Raw genomic sequence first — 21308 nt, 5'->3', positions numbered from 1 at the left:
GGCTATAAGAGGCAATAGGAAATGTATTTGAACTTTCAGGATAGTTACCTTTAGACTTCTTTTATTTTTCAGCACAGATGTGATGTTTGGAGGGAGAATTTAATTGAGATGTAGCTTTAAATAGCTGCCCAGAAAAGGCTGTGTTAGCAACAGATACTGACTCTTACACTGGGATTTGTTTTGCCTAATTACAGCTATCTAAAAATAGGCTCCTTGTCTAAATTAGCCATCTGATAGATGTTGGTTTAGGATGGGAGAAATCACCCTCTGGTCATGCTGATCTCTCTGCTGATTATAGATGAACTCTTGCTGACTAAACTTTGTGCAAGTGAAGCTTGATGTCTAGCATTAGTTCAGATTGGCCCTACCCTTAGGCTACTGGCCTGATCTCTGGTTGATACTTAGATTTTAGTAAATGTTTCTTAACAAAATGCCAAAGATGTGAACTCTGAAATATCTGTTACAAAAAATCAAGGTGAAGAGGTAGGGTATGTATAGCTTCCATAAAATCCCCCTTCCCATATTCTTCTAAGTGCTGGAGTTATTGCCTGCCTCATCATTCTTCCTGGGGTTGGGTAGCCTGTTTTAACAGTGTCCTCCTATTAATACAACAAACACTGCATAGAGAGTTTTTTCCCAATCTGCCTGGTAGTCTTTGGTCCCATCTGACAGAGGCAGCGAGCCCCTTTGTGAGTTGTGCCCTCAGGAATGCCTTCGAGGTTCACCCTGCTCTGCCTTCCCCAGTGGGTGTAGGTTATTGAAGAGAGCTAACTTCTGGGACAAGTCACAAATCTGTCTCTGTTCTCTAGGGAAATGGGCATTCAGCAGGATGGGAGAATTCACCTCACTGTAGTTTACTTTGGAAAAGAAGAAATGAATGAAGTCAAATCGATACTTGAAAATACCTCCAAGTAAGTACCTGAATATCTGATGTGTGCTGTTCATACACAGCAATCATAGCACGAATTGGAGACTAGATAGCTGTCCAAACTTGTAGTTGTGACAAAAAGTTCAATTTAGATTGGAGAAAATGGCTTTCTTTCCTTTGCATCAGATAAAAACGGTGTTACCCTGACGGTCCCATATCTGTGGTTTTGTGATGTTGGTTTTTAGAACCTCAAAGCAGATTTTACTGAATTTACCTCAGTGCAGCTTTTTTTTTTTTTTTTCCCCCCACACTGGCAACTTCTTTAGTGCTTTTGAAAGTGGCTTTAACTGTTAGGACTGGAAATTGACTTCCAAAGGCAGGTGCAGACAATTTCAGTAGAGCACACAGGAGCTAGATGCTTTCAGCCAGGTCTGGTCTGTTGTGTTTGCTCACATAGCTGAGTTTGTAAAGATCATGTGGCAGTGTAGCCTTTTGTTACCATCTCGTATGGGAAGAATACCCTTGTATAGGTGCAGTAATGCAACCACAGGTATTTTATATTTGCCTACTAAAGATATTTTTGTCCATCTAAGCCTTGTTGGGATTTTTGTGAAGTCTGCCCAAAGAATGTCTGTGACAAGAATGCTGGCATAGGCGTACACAACTCAAACTCTGAATGTAGACATAGTGAAAATCTCCTCAAGACTTAAGGAGGACATCTCTTCCCTCAAACTGCCCTCAGAACTGTGATACTACAGATTTCTGCGTTAATTGCTTCATATTGGGTTCCCACCCCTACTTGTATTAAGAGCTGGAAGACCAGGGTAAATTGCTGAATATTTTCCTTCTCCTAGGTCAGCCAACTTCAAGAACTTCACCTTCATCCACTTGAACGAAGAATTTTCCAGGGGTAAAGGATTAGATGTTGGTGCTCGATTTTGGAAAGGAAACAATGTTGTTCTCTTTTTTTGCGACGTGGACATATACTTCACAGCTGAATTCCTGAACTCCTGTAGATTGAACACACAGCCAGGTACTGCTACTCATGAAGTGTATTGTCTTTCAACAGATTTTACCTGTTGTGTAACAGCCTTCACCAGAGTATTCTTGTCTGTTAATTGGTAATGAAGCTGCTGTGAATCATTCTTGAAACTTAGAGAACTAATTAAGATCTGTATAAAAATTCCATCGTTGGTTGGCTTTTGAAAGGTTGTAAGACTCCTGCTCCCACTGTGATTTAATTTCTTGCCTTCAGCATCTGTGTTTTCTGGAACAGGGTATTTTTGTTAATTATATCCCCACATTCACATTCTTATGCAAAGAACATAGGCTAGTCCAAAACTTGTGTGACTTTGTCTGGATTTGGTCTGACCCTGGACAGCATCTTATAAGAGAAAGAAGTGTATTTTAACTATATGTTAAAAAAATAAATAACCCATTGTCATTTCCAGGGAAAAAGGTGTTTTATCCTGTTCTCTTCAGCCAGTACAATCCCAGTATCATTTATGGCCACCATGATTCCATCCCACCTTTAGAACAGCAGCTGGTAAGTACATGCTTCTCTGAATGCCTGCTTTTATTTGGACAAAGCCATTTTTAAAGGTGCATGTGCTCTTGGGTAGCATTTCCCTATTCCTTGTGCACAGTGACTACCACACAGACAAGATTAACTACAGCAGTCACCTTGCTGTGAGTTCTGCAGTTAAGTTTCACAGGGAAGTATCTTGGTAACAAGGGTTAAAATTTAGCCCTTGTTTGGTGTTTTATACATGGAATCTAAGAATTTAAACCCTGTCTGCTTCTCTGCCAGAAGGGATTTTCTAATTCGCAACAATTCCTCCATGGTTTGCCGTCCTGGCCTGTCACAGTCCCTGATCTTGCTGTCATTTCTTCCTTGGACTGAATAGTTTCTTTGCTTGCATCTTGAAGAGCTGACATTTGTAAAAAACATAGATATCTTTAGATGAGTCAGTGAAAACAGAATTCCAGACGCTGTCACAGTTATTCCCCCACTTGAACATTGACAGTGGGTTTTCCCGTCCCACAGTTCATGATTAAACTGCCGGTGAGCAGACAGCGTGTTTCTGAAGTGTACCACGTTGTCTCAGAGTCAAATGACATGCTTGGCTCTAATCTGGCACTGATGTAACACAACATAACTCCACTGTTTTCCATCTCACCTGCTTAACTTTGGTGTGAGAACAAAGCATTATTTTTTTAAAAATTGCTATAAGGGATATGATTAAAACATGTAGTTAAACCCAGGTGAATCTCCTTGATGAGGAGGAAGCTGTTGTGAGGAAGAAGCAGAGCACACAGATGACAGGTTCACATGAATGCTAGTGGCAGAGCCATTGCTGCAGATGCTGTTCTCCATTCTCTTGTGCTCTGGCACAAGCTAAAGGGATGATAGAAGTGGTAGTTTTCCCTTTATGTACACCTTCCCCTCTTGCTTCTCTCCAGAGTCAGCAGGTCACAGTCCTTTGCCCACTAGTGCTGGTAAGCGGCTGAATTTTCAAATTGAAGCAGAAGTCAGCTTTGCAGCCAGTCAGGTCCCAGCCTGCCACAGCTGCTCCTCTTACTCCCAGGCACTGCACCTATCAGGGCTTGTCCTGTCCCAGGCTGGACACAGTCTCCAGAGCATCCCAGCTTGTATTGTTATTCTTGATAGGTAAGAATTAGGGGTGTTGTGAACTCAGCAACAGCCACAGCTGAAAAAGGTCACTAGGGGTCTGAGTCCAGCCTTCTGTCCAGTACCCTCACCTTGTGCAATCCCTCCAGAAAAATGCAGAATAAGAGTTCGAAAAGTCCACCCAAAATATTTTAAAATATTTTTTTTGTCTACTGATCCCTGTGTTAGCTAACAGCTATCTGGAAATTTTTTTTACTGAAGAGTGTGGAAAATCCTTTCCACTGTTTTTTTTTTTTTTTCTCAGAGGAAACTTGTTCTGATAGTACCATGGGATTCATATTAGCTCCTCTCTCTGAGAGCCCATCAGGGAACCTCAGGCTTGTAAGCACTGCGCTTAGGAAATGAAATAGAGTTTAGCGCTCAAGCTAGCATAAATTCCACAAAGTACCTTGTCAGGATTGTGCAAATATTTATAGCTAATATTTGATTCATAAAATGCGATGCTTATATCAGAAAAGCTTCTTGATTTAAAGAATTACTGCCAATCTCATTTTTATGTAGATTTTAAAATTTTCAGCCCACATTAGTTCCCGGGCATGAGGCCAGATCTGTGCCATTAGAACAAGACAGTGTTAGCTCTCTGTCCAGGTACTCGGGCTGCTGAGAAAAAAAGCCTTCAGAAATCTTTGAAAGAATTTGATTTGTGCAGCAGCCACTTGCACTAATGGGAAATAATAACGCTAATGCATATGAGTAACTTGCTGTAGGGGCATCGTTATGGAGATTTCTTGTTACAAGGCAGACCTGACGGATACAATCTTGTTTCCTTTTAATTGGTTTCTGCAGCGGTTTGGCTTTTTCAAGGAGAGAAGAAATGAGAAAAGAAAGAGATAGCAATGGGAGCAGTAAAATAAAAAAAAGTCATTGAAGTGACAAGAGTTATGAACAAAAAGGGGAGGCATGAATTAGAAATCAGGAGAGACTGCTTTGGAAGAGGATTTTTTTGGTAAAGGAAGTGCTGGGATTTGTAAATCCAGAAATGGAAACTCGGTCCCCTCATCTTCTGTAACTTTGTTGCAAGTGAAGCCAAAATTTTCAAAAATAGCTGCGAAGGGGTAGGTTTGTAACCAGACCTTCAAGAGAGCAAAGTACTGCTGACTTGCTTAGAGGACTTAAATGCCCCAGTCCCTTGAAACTCTTGGATATCTCACCAAATTGGGTTAGGTCACTCACACACATTAATTATGACTTATACTTGGATATCTGCATTTGAAAATGCTAGCCATGGTTTCTCACTGCTCTGATTTTCTACCTGTAATACATAATGTTTCTGTGGTCCCTCTCAGTAATGTAGGCTGCACGTTCATTATTACAAAGGCTTTATTGGGATATATATGTATACATACCACTTAACACTTCTGGACTTCAATTTTAGCTGAATTTAGCTGTTCTATAATGGAAAGCTATTCTTACCACTGTCCTAATTTTTATCAGAGTTAAGGTAATCAAAAAGCTGTCAGTTGTGCGATCAGATTAGAGCCACTCTTTTCTTCCAAAGCTCTTGTGGTCCACAATCCAGATGCCACCATCTGCTCTACAGCGGAGTCTGGCTTCCCTGGTTTACCAGTATGTTTCTTACATCGGATTTGAATCCTGCAGAAACTAGTGATTTTGGAGAACGTTTTGCCTGTGGGGAAGTAAACTCCAGAGAGCGAGGTGATATTGCTCCACTTGGTCTACAACAGCAGGAGTAGAGTGAAACCTGATTGTTCCATACCAGGGGGTTTATCCATGACAGCTAATGACACACCTGGTGTTTTGGGGCAGAAACATGCAATGAGTATCTACAAAAACTGGTTCAGGATCAGCCATGGGTTTATATGGAGAAGAATAAAAGGGCAGGTGTCTCTATTTCGCACCATATTCAGGGATTTGTTTACTGCTCACACTGAGAGCATTTCTGCTCCCATATAAACATTCCTTTCCCTCCATGCAGATTATTAAAAAAGAAAATGGATTTTGGAGAGACTTTGGTTTTGGGATGACTTGCCAGTACAGATCTGATTTTATCAACATAGGTAAGAAAAATACAATCCAATATGTCTGCCTTTTTACTGAAACATAGAAGACTCTGATCAGCTTCTCTTTCCTTGGCCAGTGTGTCTATGCCTCTAATTTGCAGCAGTGGTCTGGTTAGATGTTCAGACTATTCCTAGGTGCTGTAGAGGCTACCAGAATCTACACGCTACTCAGTACGAATAAAGCAATTTTGTCTGATAGTAAAAGATTTGAAGCTAGGAAATTTGCACACTTTGATGTTGGCAGAAAGTATGGCTGTTTTAAAGGGCTGACTGGAGCCATAGAACAGCTGTAGTGTGCTAGTATGTATTTCTAGTTTTATTTTGGATTTTGTTTGGTCAGGTGGCTTTGATCTGGACATTAAAGGCTGGGGTGGTGAAGATGTACATCTGTACCGCAAATACCTTCACAGCAACCTCATTGTGATCCGAACGCCAGTCAGGGGTCTCTTCCATCTGTGGCATGAGAAGCAATGTCTGGACGAGCTGACCCCAGAGCAGTACAAAATGTGCATGCAGTCCAAGGCCATGAACGAGGCTTCTCATGGCCAGCTTGGGATGCTTGTTTTCAAGCAAGAGATTGAGACACACCTGCACAGGCAGAAACTGAGCAATAAGAAGACATGAAGCCAGAAAGGGAGGCAAAAAAGCCTCTGAATTGGACTACAGGGTGTTTTGGAAATGAGTTGCTAACAAGAAAAGATGGGATGAGACTGAAGGAGGATGGAGATTCCAGCTGGATGGCAGCAAAAGAAGATGAAAGTGCTTTTCCTCCCTTCTCCTGTTTCTTTTCTTAATAGGGCTTTTAAGTCCTCCATTAGCCTGACTGTTCAGCCCTTGCTTCTGGGGGACACTTGAACATTTTATGAGATTCAAGGTCATGGAGACAATGAACATTACATAAATGCCAGCGTGGTAATCACAATAACAAATGGATGTGCTCTTCCATTGAAATATTTGTAAGATGTGTACAGTTATTTAAATGATTGACCCTTTGGTGGGCCAGTAATAACGAGTTATTTCTACATTTAACCTGACATATCTAAAAAGGGCTATTTTTGAATAAGTACAGAGCTCCTGCTCTGAGAAGGACATCTGACTGTTAACGATGGTTAAGATGGAGTGACCAAAAATCTTTTTCCCTTAAGGGGCTGGGGCAGGGGGACAGCAACAGTGCACTAACAGGGTATTCCCTGGTCATTCAGAGACAGGAGGCACCTCAAAGTACTTTCTAAAATTCAGAAAGAAAAAGCCCTACCCATCAAGTGTGATGTTAAAAAACACTGGAGGGTAATGTTTGTTCCCTTCTGTGGACGGTGAACCAAAAGCAATGAGCCAGGTCCGTACCACATTAATCAGATGGTGTATTTCTGCTTTAGGATACTGTAAGTATCTCAAGATTTATTTTTAAATGAAGCTGGTTTTGTTTGGGAATTATTTTGTCATACTTCAGGTTTTCTACTTCTAGCCTTACTAGGGAAGAGTACGGCCTTCCAACACTTGGAAAATGCTCGGCAGATCTGTGTTTCCTGTGGATGGGAACTGGGTTCAGATAAGTGAAGTCATTTTTCTGCACAGCCTGGGTGCTGGAAGGCAGAAGCTTTACCATGCTGAAGAAAAGGAATTATGTATCAACTTGCAGTACTGATTCAGCAGGAGGCTTTAAACTCTGAACGTCAGATACCAAAATTGATGAACATTTTTCTGACTTTATACCAAAGTATTCCTTCTAAACCAAATATAGAATCTTGCCCAGGGCATAGCAAGCTTTTTGTAATTAACAAAATAAATTTTTGTGATGGATTACTGGACCCTGCAAATTCTCTCATGGTAATTATAGATGCATCCTAAAAATTTGTCTCTTCCTTAATAGATTTTTTTCAATTGCCTAAACTGTTGAAAGTGTGAGTTACAGTTTTTATAAAGCATTTTCTTTTACTGCTGACTGCTGTTTATCATTTTAATATATACTGGCCAAAAACTCCATGGGCTCAGAAATCCCTTTTGCTTACCTAAATGCTGTTTCTCTAAGAGGTCTCTTTGTTTTATAGCGTCAGATTAATTCAAGACAGTCTGAAACCAGATTCTAACTCGGGTTTTGGCTTGTAGGAGCTGGGGGAAGAAATATTCATGGTAGGATTTGAGTCATTGTTCAGTGCTATTGGTCATGCCACTGTGTGGTAGGAAGAGCACTTATGAACCTCTCTTGAAAGCGTTGCATGCAGAATCTGCAGGCGAAGACCATGCTGCTGTAAGCACCTTTTCCCTTGACACAGGTTTACATGTGTTTGTCTTTTGTTGGATAAAAAGATCTGCATTGCATTACAGTTCCCTTGAAAATCACCAAATGTCCAAAACCACTGCAAAAGCACAAAAAGGACACAAACTCCGTATGCTTAAAAAACCCACCCCCCAAATGCATCACTTACCATAAAAACTTCAGCAATAACTCAAGTAGGTCCTCCAAAGAACTTCTTTGTTCCCAGAATACATGAGAAATTATTTATAAAGGGCTTTGTTTTGATGCAGTAACTTTACAAATATTGTGCAGTAGGAGGAGACAGGCATGGCTGGCTGAATGCATGAGAGCTATGGTAACTGAGCTGCTCCGAGGTGGCGGTTGTTCCTACAGTCCCACTTAACCTGAACTTGAAACTGGGTGATGTACATTATGAAAGTTTCATAATCATAAACTGCCTCAAACCTAGCCTTATCTATTTCCATGATGTTTTTTCATTATTCTCCTATTCATTATTAGGTTTCCCTAAGCCCTGAGCAACTTAATGTAACTGAGGTTGGCCACACTTGTAGAGCAGGGCTAGACCAGATGATCTCCAGAGGTCCCTTCAAACCTATATTAGTCTTGAATTCTAAACACTGGACACCTATAAATTGAACATTTTGATAATTTGGGTACCTTAGTAAGCATGTCATCCAGCCCCTGGCAGAGTTTCACATTATATTTTTAAATAGCACCTTTGTGATTCTCTTGCACATAATTTTCCACAGAGATGCCGTTCCTCCTGCCAGGAATAATACTGTCTGTGCAGTTCCTGTTCCTTGGCTACAGAAGCCAGTTTGGCAAGAGGTGAGATTGAATCAGTGGTGGAGAGAGAGCCAGCCCGCAGTCATTGGCCACCTCAGTGATGTGCAGAAGAATCTAATCACAGCAGAAGCCTGGCAGGGCTCTCTTAAAGGTGGGGACTGCACTGATATGAGAGGTGAAGAACAACGTGACAAAGGGAAGCTGCTGTTAGCTATGTTTCTGTGAGCTAAGTGGAGCTGTAACAGCTCTTCCAGACCAGTTAGAAAAAGATGAAAGCCAAAGAGAGCAGCCAACAGAACTGTAGCTTTTGCCAGGCAGCTCTCTACCTTGTCCTAGAAGCAGCTTGTGATCTTTCTCAGAATGGCAACTGACTGGATCTTAGTTGGGGAAGGAGTAGAGATCACTCTGTGTAGATGGGGAGGTTGTATGGGGACTCCTTGCTTTAATTTTTGACAACTGTTGCATGCTCTGGCTAAAGGCATAGAGGCATGGGGCAAAACAAATTGCCATATCCTTACAGGTGTCGTGATCTCTCCAGCAAGCAATTTTCAAAAATGACTAGTCTTGTAATCCTTGCACAGCATCCCTTGAAGAAAGACAGATTTTACAGAGAAGCTCCCCAAGACCAGCCAGCACCCTTGATTCCTGACCACTCCAAGTCACTCTTGCTCCACAGACATTCAGGGTAACTGGACTTCAGAGCAGTAGAAGAGCCAGCCTTGAGGGCATCTGTTCTGGCAAGTGTGCTGCCTTTGCAGTCAGTGCAGTAATCTAAATGTGTAGGTATAAAACCTCAGGTTTCTTCCCTCGCAGCAGTCCAGTGAATCTGGGTGTCTTTAAAGAACTCAAACATGTGGGATAGATGTGAACACTGATAGTGGCTTTCCCTGGGCTCTCCTGAGCCAACATTTGCAAATAAGTACTTATAATATAAAGGTATGCAAAGCTACCGGTCCACTGGTCAGCAGGTGGAACCCTGAGGAGTTCCAGTATAGATCTTAGAGCTAAAATTGATCATGTCCTGCTGTGTCCATGCCAGCTCAGCCTGCACCTTATTGCTGCAAGCTAACACCCTACCTCTTAAACTGCCTTTTAAAGGAGGCTTTGTTCCCTGTCTTTACCAGCCCATAGGTATGCAAAACACTTTGTGATTTGTCTCCAGCAGGACAACAGCTGTGGCATGTTCTTCACATGAGAACAGATACTAACTTTTCTCTAGTATCTCTGAATGACCTTTCATTTTGGCCATATTTTTCAAAAGAAACAGTTCATGAGAGGGAAGGAGGGTTTTATTTCCCCCCTACAAATAACCTAGCACCCCCTCCCATAATTAATGTAGATTATGTTGTGAGGATTATCAGGTAGGTGATGTAGTGCAGATTATGCAGCGTAACAGATACAAAGAGAGAGCATTACGTTGAAAGAACAAGTTCTATGTTAAAGTTTACACCAGTTGCATCTCGGTAGCCTGGACGCGACTTGCAATAAATAGCTCCATTTTGGAAAACATTCTTTACTAGCAAACACTCTTCTGTAAACTGTACTAATACTGATATAGGCACTGCTTCTTACATTTTTTAGGCTCTGTGCATGTGCAGTCTTTCATACAAATTCCTGTATCCCTTCTCCTTTCCCTTTCAAAAGGTTAATCCCAATCTATGCAGAAAGACCAGTATGGGTTTTAAATACAGATTAAAACAGTGAGGATCTATGTGCAGAGGCTAAAGGATTTTTTAAAAATGTACTTTTCATGAAGATCACTCTTCACAAAGAACACTTTTCACTGAAAGGCACCGAGGGTTTGCTTGGATGTTTGGCTTGAACATCCTTGATTCCAAGGGCACAGCAGTTTACAGGATTAAACTTCACATTATGCAAATTACTATATCAAGACTGATTCACCTCCGCAAGTTGTTTTGTGCCTTCTAGGAAGGTATGATCTCATTCAGCTGTAGATACTGATCTATTTCCCAGATGGCACACGACCTTGCATTCAAGAACAAAAGGCAGCTCGAATACAGAAGTCCCCCAGGAAATCTACAAACCCCCTCTGAAAATACTGTGGCAGTATCTCCCTGTTCAACTGGTTACTTCATCACCTCATTCACTCCATCGTGCGGGCTCCTTCAGGTGCTTTGTGGCTTGCTGGGCTGGTACATCCTTTAGCTCAGCTGATATGACAAGCCCACAACAGTACTTATCCTTACACTGCTTTGTGGTGAAGGATATAAAATAGAGGCACTTATGGCAACCGTTTCAGGTAAGCGTCAGCAGCTCCAGTTCCAAGTTCAGTCTTTGTGAATACAAGCATGGGGCTGCACAGTGAGACTGAGAGACTCATTCAAAGAGAGAGGTGTAATCTGGTTCTTGGTCCTCTTGGCCACACGGGAAAAGCAGCAGTTCCTTCCCCAGGGAAGTGATGGGTTCGTCCTGTTGATATAGGGTATGATTAAATACCACCTTTCAAACAGTCCCTACCTATCACAACAGCGTGGGGCCGACAGCAGCCTCCCTGTCTCGGTTACAGTGTGGACTGGCTCATCCTGCTGAGTGATACAGCTCAGTGCCCTGGGGAACCCAGGGAAGGACCCACATGGCTGACCTCTGTCCTCATAAACGGATGTCTGTGCTCAGCACAGAAACCCAGTGACACAGCTCTGGCAGTTCTTGGAGAAAGCTGTGCTCATCTCATAGGCAACCGCAGCTTCTATGGTGTGAAATGCCACCCTGCCTGCAAAGTGCTGGAGCGAGGACTGTGCAGCATGCAGGTAAGCAGAACCGGGTGGTTGTGGACCGTGCTCCTGGCTGCGTTTGTGAGAGGGACAAGGGTGGATCCTGGAGTGAGCACATGCCCTCTGCTCAGGCAAGCCCTGTTCTAGCAAGGGAATTCCCTGATGGTAAGGTCTCTGCTTCCCATCTCGTTCTCCACCCTAGCAGCAGATGCATGGTGGGAACTTGCCTTCTTTCATGGTCACCTGGTGGGTGATAAGCAGAACCCACTAGAGCACTTTGGCAGAGTGGGTTTACGTGCCCACGTCTGCTGTAGCGCAGGAGGTCTGTAGGATTCTTTGCAGACTGTGGGCATGGCTCTATCTTTAATATAGATATGCGCAGCCAGGTTTTAAATCCTCTGGCTCTGGTATCAATAACTGTATAGCTCCTGCTTTCAAGAATTTCAGCCTGAGCTGTGAAACCATGCAAGAAGCAAGTTCAGGTAGCCCAGGTAGAGCTCCTTATAGCAAATGAACATCGTTATTTTCCTCACGTGTCCAGTTTTCTTTAGCCATGTCTGTATTAATCTAGGCGCTTATTTAAAAGAAACAGATTTTGAGCAAACCTTTAGGCAAAATGGTTGTCCTATGCCTGGGCAGATCTTAAAGGACTGATCAATCCATCTGGCCCACCTTGGAGCACATGTAACTGCAGTCAGTGCTAGTAAACACTGCTGTTATTGTTGCAAGAACCTGCCAACCTTCTTCCTTCCCTTCTCTTTTTTTATCTTTGCTCAGTATCATACTTTGCCTGCTTTGAGATTATAAAGATCCCTTGTCCTCTTTCATGCTGAAGCTGGAGGCAAGCAGGATTTTCTGCTTACCCAACTTGCCAGGACCCCACAACCATGGAGAGAATCCAAAAAAAAGGAGTCTGCATGAGTATGCTGTTACCTCTCACTTTATCAGCATTTCTACTAAATAGCATGTAAGTAACTTGAGCCTTGTGTGCAAGGTGTTCTGCACGCTTGAGGGGGAGTGATCAGGTCTAAGATGTTTGAGATCTCTTAGGTTGCCTGAGATGTACCCATCAGGCTGGCACACCCTTCTGGAGCAGCACACAGGATACCTAACAGCAGCTAAAATGGTTCTAGTTACCTACTTTAAAACAACTGAATCTGTTCTTTCTTACTTTGAAGTGCCCTGAGGCAATTAAACAGTTAATGAATGCATTGCTAGATGTTTACCTTGTGGTAGTCTACAAGGTCAGCCAGTGTTGAATGTTGTAGCTGGTCCACTCCAAGGAAGCTGTAGGAATCACTGGAGGCATCAATGAGGAAGTGTTTACATCCTTCCACAGACCGATAGGAGAGCACGTAGCCTTTGATTTTCTCACTGACCCGAACCAGAAAACTCCCTGGTACTGTTTTGTTCAGAAGCTCCTCTGCTTTCTTAGAGGTTAGGATACCTGTTCAAAACCGAAACACAAAACCGAAGGGAGAAAAGCATTTGTGTAGGACTGGATGGAGCAGTTCTCACAAGAAATCTGCCTTACCTCTCTAAAACCAGACCATGGCACTTCCATCCCTTGCGTTGTTTTCTCGCCCAGTAGCCAAGGAAGAACAGTACTGCGATTGCTAACAACTGACCACGGCCACATGCTAACTATGCATTATGTTTCAGACTCAGCCAATTATGAATGATAAATGTGCAGGGCTCAAAAGGACAGTTTCCGTGTTATGAGAGAGACCAGCATTGCGGTGTGTTGTATGTCAATTCCAGTATAGCAGGACTGTGCAGACACTGATCGTAGGTCCTGTCAGAAAGCCATGCAAGCACTGGAAGCCCAGTTACAAGAGGATAATGCTTTCGTTGCTGCAGTCTTGGATCGAAGGGGTTTCCAAAGCAAGGGAGATGGATGGGATCATGATGACCCATTAGAAACGGGACAGAAAGGTGACGGATGATGAGCACGTATGGAGGGAGAATGACCTGGGGGCCAAGGATGAATGGGATGAGATGTGCCCAAATCTCTCTCACCCTGGTCCAGTTACCAGGGTGACCATGCACCCAGTACAGGGTGGCAGGGGTGGCACAGATGTACAGGGTATTTTGAGGATTTGGTCTCTGTTTTAACACTTTAGCTTGCCCTTTGTCATAATGTTAGAGGAATTTGGACTACATTCATAGATATTTAAAATGGAAAACCTAGGCACCTCCAAAAAGCCCCTGGGCCCAGCCTGTGGCAGCCGCCATGTTAGCAGGAACAACTCCTTAAAGAGTTGGGTTGGGGCAGAAATGCTCAGGACTCACCATGGAACCAAGGCGCTATTGTGTCCGTGGTTTTCTGATAGCCGGCTCGGAGAGGGAATTGCTCCTCTTTGAACCACTTGATGATGCTTTCTTCGGTGGAATTGGAGATTGTTCTCCGGATTCCCTCTTTCCTGTTAGAAAAGACAGTGGTTTGTGCATCAAGTTCAAACGACAGCTTTTGAGGACTTATCTTTTGTTCAGGATGTTAAGAACAGCCCTAAGCAGAAGTCTTACATGAGTGCAGCTGTCAGCAATATCATATAATTTTCAGTGGACACCTAGCATAGAGAATGTATGCACTCTAGGCTTAAGATGCTCTACTAAATAAACCTGTTACCCTCCAGGGGTGAACAAATAAGCCTCATCACACCCTAGGCTGGAATACAGCCTAGCCTCTGTGTTTTTCCGTGTAGGGTGTCTCCTCCACGCAAGGAGGAGAGCTAACTATTCCCATCTCAACCATCCCATGCTAGAGCAGAAGAATCTCATCCCTTCTCCCCTCCACAGTGCACAGGCATTTCCTTACCTAATTCTTCTCCCATTTGCCATCGCAGGAGGTAGAAGTTGAGGCTTGGGGGGGAGAGGCGGATATTGGAGTGGTCGCCGATCTCCTGCTGTGGCACCCTTGGAAATATCTGCCTGCTTCCCTCTGTGGATGCCCTGCAGTGAAAGCCTCTTGTAGTCATCCCTGGCTTGCCGTGCAAGGGAGCGTCTCTTCTCATCTGCTGCCTTGGATTTCCGCACTGGAACAAAAAAGGAGTCCTACAGGAGCGAACAAGCAGGCAAGTTTTAAGCTTGCTGACCTTGGGCCATCTTCCTGCTTGATGAAGTGGAAGAATAACCCGTTTCACAAGGTGAAAGATGCACTCAGTTGTGAGACCATTTGCCACATATCACCCATCACTTTTGGGCATCTGCTACTTAACAGGGTCCATTTTTTATTCCTTCATGAGATTAAAGATCTGGGTTCTTTCTCAGCACCAGGTCCCTTTGTACTGAGAGACTACTTGGTTTTGTTTCGGGTGCTGACTCCTGGTTCAGACACAGATTTCTGTGATGCCTTTCGTGTGAGCCAGTGATAGGGGAGGGCGTATGGCATAAAAGCTGCTAAAATGACCACAAATCAATCCTTTGAAGGATTTGAAAGTGCTGATCATTTTTTTAGGGTGGGAGGGAGTCTTGCTGAAACTGTTACAGAAAGTGGAGAACTTGTCTGGGTGGTTTTATTTTTTTTGCTGTAAACTGGCCCTGATTGTTCAAGTCCAGCTCATTCTGGAGTGTGTAGGAGTAACCAGCTCTCCAGTCGGTCTGAGTTAGGCTAGTTGTTTCCTTGCTTTGTAGTCGACTTCAGATCTTTTTTTTTTATCAGTAAGAAAAATAAAACCCCTGGCCAGAAGTGGAAGCAAATGGTAGTACAGCATTGCCATCTACTGAGCAGCAGGGGAGGAACTGTGGAAAAAAAATGCTTCAGGTTTTCCTTCAGGAAGTATTTGGCAGCAGTGATGGATACTACTGCAAGTCTCATACTGTTTGCCATTTTCCTTCCTATCTTTTGGGATTCATTACATGAGACAGTGCAACTGAGCTCTGCTTAGGTGCAATTGTGCTTGGACGACAGGGAAGCCCTCATTAGTTAGGCCCTGTCACCCATTGTCCTTGTCCTCAAGAGCAATGGTTACTGCAAAGTCCTATGAAAGGCCAGCTTCTAGTTTAAAATTAATTATCCTGGCTGTACTCATGTGGTTCCTATTTGTTGCTTGTTTTAATATAGTATCTATAGGAAAAAAATTCCATTTCCCTGCCCAGCTCCAGTCTCAATGCTGTGTGGACTCACAAATCTTTCTGATAATGCAGCGCTGTATTTCTTGGCAGTACTCTCCACCCACCAACTGATTATTCAGTCCCAGTGTGGCAGGAGAAGGACTGAGACGACCCGATGGAGACCTAGGATTTCTCAAGCCCCATAGGAAAAGGTCATCCTAAGATCTTACAGGATTCCTGCCATTCAGGCTCATTCTCATCTGCTTTCTGCAGCGTCCTCTGGCTCTCCACGCTGGGGTAGCTCTGTGGTATTGCCTCCTGGGGGGCTGTGGTCTCTTCTGAATTTCTCCTCTGTGCTTCCTTCATCTGTGAAAGAAACAGTATGTTCAGCTTTGTCCCAGGCTAGTTTTAACCCTGCTTTTTAGCTAGCCTTGAGATACTGGGAACTTCATTCTTTATTGTGAATCCTTCCGATTTCAACAACATACAGACCCTCGGTCTTTACTGCAGGTGACAATAGAGGAAGTGAGGGAAAACAGTCTACCAGAAATCATCAGAAGCATCTCCCTGTGCTGTTCCCCAGTCTGCCAGCCTGGCTGCTTTGTATCATCTCCAGATCATCACAATGGTGTGATGATATGAGAAGCATGGCAATGCTGGATAAAACTGGTCCAAGAGACAAGGATGTTCTTGGGTCAGATGAGGCTCTAAGGCTGGCTGGGACTCTAGGATAAAGTCTGGGCCCCAGGATGTTAGGAGCCCCTAGGATGTTAGGAGCATCCTAGGTTGTCACTTACCTGTTGGGAGCCATGCTTCCTCATGTAGCAGTCTGCCAGCATCTGGTGAACATCTCTGGTTTCCCTCTGGGAAAAGGAAAAGAGCAGTGAGTAATAAATGCGGCGTTAGAACCATTGCTCCTTTTTGGAGCCACAGGTGTTTAATGTAGAAGCAGCGATGTGTCACAAGTTAAATTTTGCCAGCCTTCTCTGACAAACATTGGGGTTTTTCGTCATATTAGGCCTAATATGCCACAGGAGGAGAATTCAGGGGTGTCAAGATTGTCACAAGCATGGCTATACTTGCTAAGCAATGCTCCCAAGTGCTCCCAGGGAGCAGTTCCTTCCTCCCCTCCCTCTAAAGCAAGCCCTAGCAGAACCTGCTGGCCACAGCTTTACCTGCTTGTCCTTGTTTGCTGCTGTGGCTGGGGTGCTGCAAAACCCTGCTCGTCAAACTGACCTAACTAGTTGCATATCTCATGTTTGCTCTTCCTTGCAAACCAGTCTAGCTACCCTGGCAGCAGTCACTAGCTGAGACCTGCCTTTGAAGGTGAACAGTTAGACTTGTCTTTGAGAAAACACCCGCCCACCTCCCTGTTGGACCCAGACCGCCTCCCACAGCACAGTGAGTAATGAGTTAACTGCACTATGCTGCTTACCAGGGACACACTTTGTTTTATCTCCATCACCTACTTGGCTAATATTTAATGGATTTCCAAATAACATGGCTTTCCAATATCCCTCCCCTTGACAGGAAACTAGGAACTTCAAATGTGTGTGAAGCAGCTTGTTTTTCTAACATCAGCCCCCCACCCCCTGCAGCAGACAAAGCTCAATGCCTGGATCCCTCGGGTTAAATGGGAACTAGATCTTGGAGAAAGCACTTTCATGAGTGGGGTGATAAAAATCCCCTCTCCAGGCCTAGAAAATGCAACAGGGGTCTTTGGTCTGGATCCCTCCTTCTAACCACAAAAGCCCCCAAAACATGGGAAAAATTCCTAATAATATAATGACAAAGTAAAAGTAAAACATACAAATCCCCTCAATTTCCATGAACAAGACTTTGAAAGGGTTTTAGATTTTTTTTGGTGGCGGTGGGGTTCTTGGTTTAGTTTGGGATTTTGTTGGTTGGTTGGTTTTTTGTTAGCTGTGACTAAGAGCTTCCTTTGAAAGAAAAAAAAATCTCCCACATAGTTGCTCAACTTCAGCAAACAGTGCTAAGAAAAACCCCATGTGACTCAGAGGCTTTTGATAAAGGAGACAGCCACTCCAAATTCCCTTTGGTATTCTGGTAGCAGTGGGAGAGGCGCTTTGCCAAAACCCAACCTCCAATTGTCATGCTTTTTTTACTGAAGTATGGAGTGGCTGTGTAATAAAACAATATACACTCATACAAGATAGCAGCAAAAGGCTGAATGAAAGCTTTGCTGAATGAGATTGGACTTCTCCCATCAAACCGGCAGGGTGTTCTGTTCCTTCCGTTAAACTTCGGTTGCATGGGTAGTTAATTTATCTTATTTTTCCCTCAGTTCTCTGCAAATGGATTTTTGTAGCCAGGTGAAAAGTAGAAATGTATTTATTGCTGGAGGAAAACATTTCTGTAATGAAACACCACAGCAAAGTAGATACTGTAGTTACTGCATTTGGAGTTGTCCTGTGCTGTCAAGGTCATAAGCTATTTTCTAACTATTTTAGAAGACAAAAAAAAAAAAAAGAATCACCTAGAATATGCATGTCAGATGATGCTGGCAAAATTATCTTCATCTGTTCATTTATACAAGTAGATGATTTGTCTGAGGCTGTGGCCTTGCCTGTACAGATCCTGGGAGAGCTGCCCCAGTCTTGACCCAAAAGCCAACCAAACCAGCCACGGAGCAGGAAAGGAAGTACTGAGACCCCTGTTTTACCCACGGAGAGTGGAAGCAAAGGAACCCAGAGTAACTTCTCCTTAGGTACCAAGCAGATCTGTCCCAGCTGAGAATAGCACTCGGACCTGCCTTCCCTAAGGAAGAATGTAACAGCACAGCTTCTCCTCTGACTACACAAAAGCCTTTACAGTTAGCTGCCTTTCTTCCTTCTTCAAATTTCTATTTACAGCAACCAGGATTTGCTGTGCTTCCTAGATCTCAAAGCACGTGTTTGTGATGGTTATGGAGAAAAGGGGGAAGACTACCTTTGTGACCTCCTGGCTTTTCCCTGTTGTAGCAGCAGCAGTTTTTCTCCCACCTTCCTTCTTTTCCTCCACAGTGCTTTTTTTATTCCCGTGAAGATCTGTCTCACCCAGGACTCCTGGTTGTGGATGTAGAGACCGTGTTACAGGAGAGTCAGTCTCTCTGAAATGCAAGAGAGAGGACTTAGGAACCCAATGGAGTCACTTTCTGATCTCTGAGCAAGGAAGCCACACAAGAGCAGAGCAGTGCTGTGATCAAGCAATGCACTTGCAGGCAGCTGTCATATCTCCAAATCAGGTAGGTGGAATAATTAAACTAATGACTCGTGGTGAGTAACTGTCGTCCTGCTGTACATGGGCACCTGTCAGTGAATCAATGCAATCCAAATTCATCACCTGCTGCATTAACAGCATTAGCATTTCCTGTGGTCTGCAGAGGGTACTGCCCAGGAGCCACATCACAGGAGGCTTGATGAGCCTGGGGCAAGCCTCACGCTGGAGCTAGTCTCTGCCAGCATTGTGTATACCCACAGAAAGCCAACCTTGGCCTGCGCCTTTTGCCTACAAGTCAAGTGTGACAGTGGTAACCACAGCCCCTTACAGAAAAGACTCAAGGCTCTGTGTCCCTAGAAATGTCTTCTCCTCTGTGTCTGCTCATGGACTCCTCCAGCTGAAGGGTGCTTACCTGCCCTCCTTGCCTTGCTCTCTCGCTAACCGCATTGCTCTTTGTGCCTGGATCTCTTCACAGATGGCCGCGTACGATTTATCTGAAGGGTGCTCGCCCATTACCCAGACCCAGACATCGCTGTCAGCACCAAGCTTCCATGTCACCGACTTCCCGTTGGCTGGAAAAGAAGCAGTTCTTTGGCAAACACTGTTTGCTTGGCAGCTCCGTGCAGGACCTGTGTCCCGCTGCTGTGCCCTCCCGGCTGCTGCCAATGGCAAAGCCTCTCCAAAAGCAGCTGTACAAGGGGAAAGCTCGGCTGGGATGCAGCACGCTCCTCCCGTTTTGATTTGCAGTACTGAAGCCAGGTCAATGAAGGAGGCATTTCTGAGTCTGGGGGCAAGGGAGAAGACTCACCACTGTTTCGTTTCTTGCTTTAATTCCTTGCCACTGCCCTCCCCAGACTGTGTGAGGGTGAACTACCTGCAAACAGAGCACGCGGGGAAGAGCTGGGAGAAGAGTGCTATCTTCCTAGCAGCTGGCATGCTATGTAATCCTGGCAAGGGGTCTTCAGCTCTAAAGGCATAACAGGAACTCCGCTGCAGATCTGGTGCCCCAGGACAGATTTTCAAGTCCATGGTTATTTTATAGACATATTCAGAGGCCCCGTTTAGTGGGAAACTTAATGAGATGCATCTCCTGAGGGCAAGTAAGCCCTGTCTTCCCAGCTAGGGGAGTTGAGCAATTTGGTCAAGGTCAGAGTCTCTGGGCCAGGGGGTAAAACCATTGTGCACCTGGCCAAAACTACCCCATCGCAGGCGGCTTTAGTTATGGTTTGGAAATACAACTATGATATGTCCCTGAGAGAAGAAATTACTCTAAGGACATATTACCTCCTGTTTCTAGGGAGCAGTTGACTTGGCCAGATCTGTGCTGGAGGGGGAAGCATCCAGCAGGCAGAGACTTACCTTTTCTCGGCAGCGGCTTCTTTGCTGCAGCCTTGTCCGCAGCAGCTTCTCTTTCCTTCCACCGTCTGATCTGTTCCTGCCTCATCTTGAAGAAAAGGATCTGCTTCTGCTCCTCACTGAGTTCTGCCAGCAGGTCAGGATCAATGTACATGTCCGATAATATCTGTTTCAGCATGGCTGCAGGTTTCAGTTACACACGTTTGTGGCAATGATCTCCAGGGATCAGATCCTCTTCCTGGCTCCGACAAGAAAGAGTCCCTCCCCGCCTGAGCCTGGAGCAGGAATGCTGGCGTGCCAGAGTAATTATACTTCTGTCTTCTTTTTTTTAGCTCAGACTTCCTGCACAGACCAAAAAAGTAAATAAGTAGCTTAAAACCTGCTGTTAAGATTCCTTGAAATAAGATGTGAGGTCAGCTCCCACACAGCCCCTGCCCGCTCTGCAGGGAGAGCTGGCCAGAAGGGACAAGTCCTGGAGTGGGGCGGTTGTGTTGATACTCTGATAAACCCAGCTGATAGTATATCAAAAGAGAGAGTGTGCTGCCTGTTACAGTCATCAGAGGTGTGGCTTGGCTCTGCCCAAGCAAACATTCCTGCTGTGCAGGGAATCAATGAACCCATGACTAGACGACTCCTCCTCCTTCCAAAGAGGAAAACTTTGATGATCAAAAGCCCAGACTGCCTTGTTTTACCAAAGAAAGATAGGGAGGGCTTTCAGCTCTGCTTTTGAGGTGGGAGTGGGAATTTTGGGGTGCTCCCATCCATCAAAGGCAGCGTCACAGCAAGTCAAGGGAGTGCAAGCAGTGCAGCTGGTTTGAAGAAAGACAACTCAGATGGTCAGCATCTGAGGCAGTGCCTGGTCTGACACGTCTTGCTGACGCACCTTGCCCAGGTGGTGAGCCTGGCATGGGACATCCCTGTCTGACAAGATGAAGCAGATGGGGAGAAGGAGTACCCCTGTTCCTGCTCAGGATGCCAGGTTGTGTCTGGTGCATGCCGGCAAGGTACTAACACCCACACAGCTATGCTTTGTGCCAGTGGGTTTACATTTACGACAGGGGATTCACTGAAAACCTGGGAGCTCTCTGGTTACCTGGGAAGCTGCCAAAGGAGAAAATAGAGATGTGAACTAAAGACCTTGAAACCAACTTCTTTCCTTACCTTATCTGGGTAAATTCAGGGAGATCAGGATGTTGGTGGGCAGCGCTTTCAGTGACACAGGGAGGCTGAGAGCCATGTGTGAAGTGCAACACCAGAGGAGGGTGGCTGGCTCACCAGGGGTGGCAGGGGGTTTTGGACAAATTCTTGGGAAGTGTTGCCAGCA

At 44.5% G+C, this 21308-nt stretch overlaps 2 protein-coding genes across 7 annotated transcripts in view; one reads left to right on the top strand and one right to left on the bottom strand.

Annotated features, from left to right (window-relative positions):
* The window catches only part of CSGALNACT1 (chondroitin sulfate N-acetylgalactosaminyltransferase 1), a 48980-nt gene extending 41457 nt beyond the window's left edge, over nucleotides 1-7523 (top strand). For all 6 annotated transcript variants that reach the window (XM_075090621.1, XM_075090623.1, XM_075090622.1 and 3 more), the window contains 5 exons: nucleotides 810-911; nucleotides 1723-1901; nucleotides 2320-2414; nucleotides 5497-5578; nucleotides 5922-7523. In XM_075090621.1, coding sequence (XP_074946722.1) covers nucleotides 810-911; nucleotides 1723-1901; nucleotides 2320-2414; nucleotides 5497-5578; nucleotides 5922-6205 — 742 coding nt within the window. In that variant the 3' untranslated portion in view covers nucleotides 6206-7523. The remainder of the gene's footprint in view (nucleotides 1-809; nucleotides 912-1722; nucleotides 1902-2319; nucleotides 2415-5496; nucleotides 5579-5921) is intronic.
* Nucleotides 7524-10036: 2513 nt separating this feature from the next.
* On the bottom strand, nucleotides 10037-20565 carry SH2D4A (SH2 domain containing 4A). The gene is made up of 9 exons (XM_075090624.1): nucleotides 19988-20565; nucleotides 19041-19200; nucleotides 18359-18518; nucleotides 16207-16272; nucleotides 15640-15775; nucleotides 14175-14391; nucleotides 13649-13779; nucleotides 12583-12803; nucleotides 10037-11054 (listed from the first exon to the last, which is right to left on the bottom strand). Exons 1-9 carry the CDS (start codon nucleotides 20160-20162, stop codon nucleotides 10962-10964), a joined length of 1359 nt encoding a protein of 452 aa, XP_074946725.1. The 5' UTR covers nucleotides 20163-20565; the 3' UTR covers nucleotides 10037-10961.
* Nucleotides 20566-21308: the final 743 nt, after the last annotated feature.

The sequence above is a fragment of the Phalacrocorax aristotelis genome, chromosome 4 (genome assembly GCF_949628215.1).
Source record: "Phalacrocorax aristotelis chromosome 4, bGulAri2.1, whole genome shotgun sequence".
In the NCBI taxonomy this organism is placed as follows: Eukaryota; Metazoa; Chordata; class Aves; order Suliformes; family Phalacrocoracidae; genus Phalacrocorax; species Phalacrocorax aristotelis.
Note: the sequence above shows the minus strand (reverse complement) of the source record. Positions and strands in the feature narration are given on the sequence as shown.